Source organism: Penaeus vannamei, chromosome 9 (genome assembly GCF_042767895.1).
Source record: "Penaeus vannamei isolate JL-2024 chromosome 9, ASM4276789v1, whole genome shotgun sequence".
NCBI classification, from domain to species: Eukaryota; Metazoa; Arthropoda; class Malacostraca; order Decapoda; family Penaeidae; genus Penaeus; species Penaeus vannamei.
Window position 1 is genome coordinate 34,061,703 of NC_091557.1, and position 2,500 is coordinate 34,064,202.

The following is a 2,500-nucleotide window of genomic DNA, read 5'->3' on the forward strand; positions in this document are numbered from 1 at the left end:
AAGAGGGAGAAAGAGAGAGAGAGGGAGAAGGAAGGAGAGAGAGAGAGAGAGGGAGAAGGAAGGAGTGTTAGAGAGAGAAGGAGGCAGAGTTAGAGAGAGGCAGAGAGAGAAGGAGGGATAGTTAGAGAGAGGGAGAAGGAAGGAGAGTTAGAGAGAGAAGGAGGGAGAAGGAGGGAGAGAGAGAGAGGGAGAAAGAGAGAGAGAGAGAAAGAGAGAGAGATAAGAAAGGAGAGAGAGAGAGAGGGAGAAGGAGGGGGAGAAGGAGAGGGAGAAAGAGGGAGAAAGAGAGAGAGAGGGAGAAGGAAGGAGAGAGAGAGAGAGAGAGGGAGAAGGAGGGAGAGAGAGAGAGGGAGAAAGAGGGAGAAAGAGAGACAGGGAGAAGGAAGGAGAGAGAGAGAGAGAGAGGGAGAAGGAGGGAGAGAGAGAGAGAGAGAGGGAGAGAGAGAGACAGAGAGGGAGAGGTAGAGGGAGAAGAAGAGAAAGAGGCAGATGGAAAAGTAGGGTGAGAGTGATAGTGATAGTCATAACGATAGTGAGAGAGAGAGAGAGAGAGAGAGAGAGAGAGAGAGAGAGAGAGAGAGAGAGAGAGAGAGAGAGAGAGAGAGAGAGAGAGAGAGAGAGAGAGAAATAGGGAAATAGAAGAGAAGGGAAAAGAAAAAAAAGAGAAAAGAGTGATAAGAGATATATCATTTTCTAAAAAGGATACAAATACACAAAAAAGAAAAAAATATATATAGAAAAAGAAAAAATCACCTTTACATTTTTTACGACATTCTTCTTATCTTTCCTGCAGGAGGGTCAGTTATCGGTCGAGTGGGCGCGGTCCTCAAAGTCCTGGAGATGGGCGTGGCTAATAGAGAAGAAGGCGTGGCTAAGGAAGAAGCTGTGACAAAAGCTTTCACCGACACGAAAGCTGAGTACATGATCTTCGGCGGCAAACAGCTGGGTAAGTCTCTGGATGGTGCTCTGAGAAAAAGAGGATTGAGAAAAAGAGGGAAAGGGAGGGAGGGAGGGAGGGAGGGAGGGAGGGTGGGTGGGTTTGAAGGAGGGAGGGAGGGAGGGAGGAAGGGAGGGAGGGTTTGAAGGAGGGAGGGAGGGAGGGAGGGAGGGAGGGAGGGAGGGAGGGAGGGAGGGAGGGAGGGAGGGAGGGAGGGTGGGTGGGTTTGAAGGAGGGAGGGAGGGAGGGAGGAAGGGAGGGTGGGTTTGAAGGAGGGAGGGAGGGAGGGAGGGAGGATGGGAGGGAGGATGAGTCGAAGGAAAGGAGTGAGGGAGGATGGGTATGTGCTTGGGTGGGTTTGAGGGAGGAAGGAAGGGAGGGAAGGACGGAGGGAGGGAGGGTGAGTGGAAGGGTTAGAGAGAGGGTGCGAGGATGGGTTTGATGGAGGGAGGGAAGAAGGAAGGAAGGAAGGAAGGAAGGAAGGAAGGAAGGGAGGAAGGAAGGAAGGAAGAAAGGAAGGGACGGAGGGAGCGAGGTAAGGAGGGTGAGAAGTTGGGTTAAAGGGCTTGTAGGGTGCGAGGATGGGTTTGAAGGAGCGAATGGAAGGGAGAGAGGGAGGGAAGGAAGCGGGAACGAGGCAGGAAGAGAAGAGAGGGGAGACGGGGTGGTGTAGGAGTCCGAGAGGTGGGCTCCACAGGAATAAGGTGAATGAACCAAGATGTTTTGATTCCCTTATTAAAAGAGTAATAATGCTGGAGTGAGGCTGCTTCTTCTGGGAACGAGATGCTGCTCCCTGGCATCCTACACGAAGACTGCCTGTCATACTGGACTATGATCTAAGGGTAGGCTGTGAGTCACGTATTTAGCATATGGCAAGCAGTAATGAGGAAGGAAGTTTTAACAGCAACACAGCTTTTGCGGAAGGGGAAAGACAACGAAGAGATGAATAAACAGAGCAGTGACCATGCGTGAAAATGAAGTATGAAAAAACATAGTAAGAAGAAAAAGATCGAGCGAACAGGCGACGCGGAGAAAGAAAACGAAGAGCGAGAGGGCGAGAGAGAGCGAGAGGGCGAGAGAGCGAGAGGGCGAGAGAGAGCGAGAGGGCGAGAGAGCGAGAGGGCGAGAGAGCGAGAGGGCGAGAGGGCGAGAGGGCGAGAGAGCGAAAGGGCGAGAGGGCGAGAGGGCGAGAGAGCGAGAGGGCGAGAGAGCGAGAGGGCGAAAGAGCCAGAGGGCGAGAGAGCGAGAGGGCGAGAGAGTGAGAGGGCGAGAGAGCGAGAGGGCGAGAGGGCGAGAGAGCGAAAGGGCGAGAGGGCGAGAGAGCGAGAGGGCGAGAGAGCGAGAGGGCGAAAGAGCCAGAGGGCGAGAGAGCCAGAGGGCGAGAGAGCGAGAGGGCGAGAGAGCGAGAGGGCGAGAGGGCGAGAGGGCGAAAGGGCGAGAGAGCTTGAGGGCGAGAGGGCGAGAGAGCGAGAGGGCGAAAGAGCCAGAGGGCGAGAGAGCGAGAGGGCGAGAGAGCGAGAGGGCGAGAGGGCGAGAGAGCGAAAGGGCGAGAGGGCGAGAGGG

General features: G+C 54.5%; 1 protein-coding gene across 2 annotated transcripts in view; it reads left to right on the forward strand.

Moving 5' to 3' along the window:
- LOC113813273 (multifunctional procollagen lysine hydroxylase and glycosyltransferase LH3) overlaps positions 1-2,500 on the forward strand; it is a 116,424-nt gene that overhangs the window by 12,238 nt on the left and 101,686 nt on the right. For both annotated transcript variants that reach the window (XM_070125616.1, XM_070125617.1), the window contains exon 5: positions 794-946. In XM_070125616.1, coding sequence (XP_069981717.1) covers positions 794-946 — 153 coding nt within the window. The remainder of the gene's footprint in view (positions 1-793; positions 947-2,500) is intronic.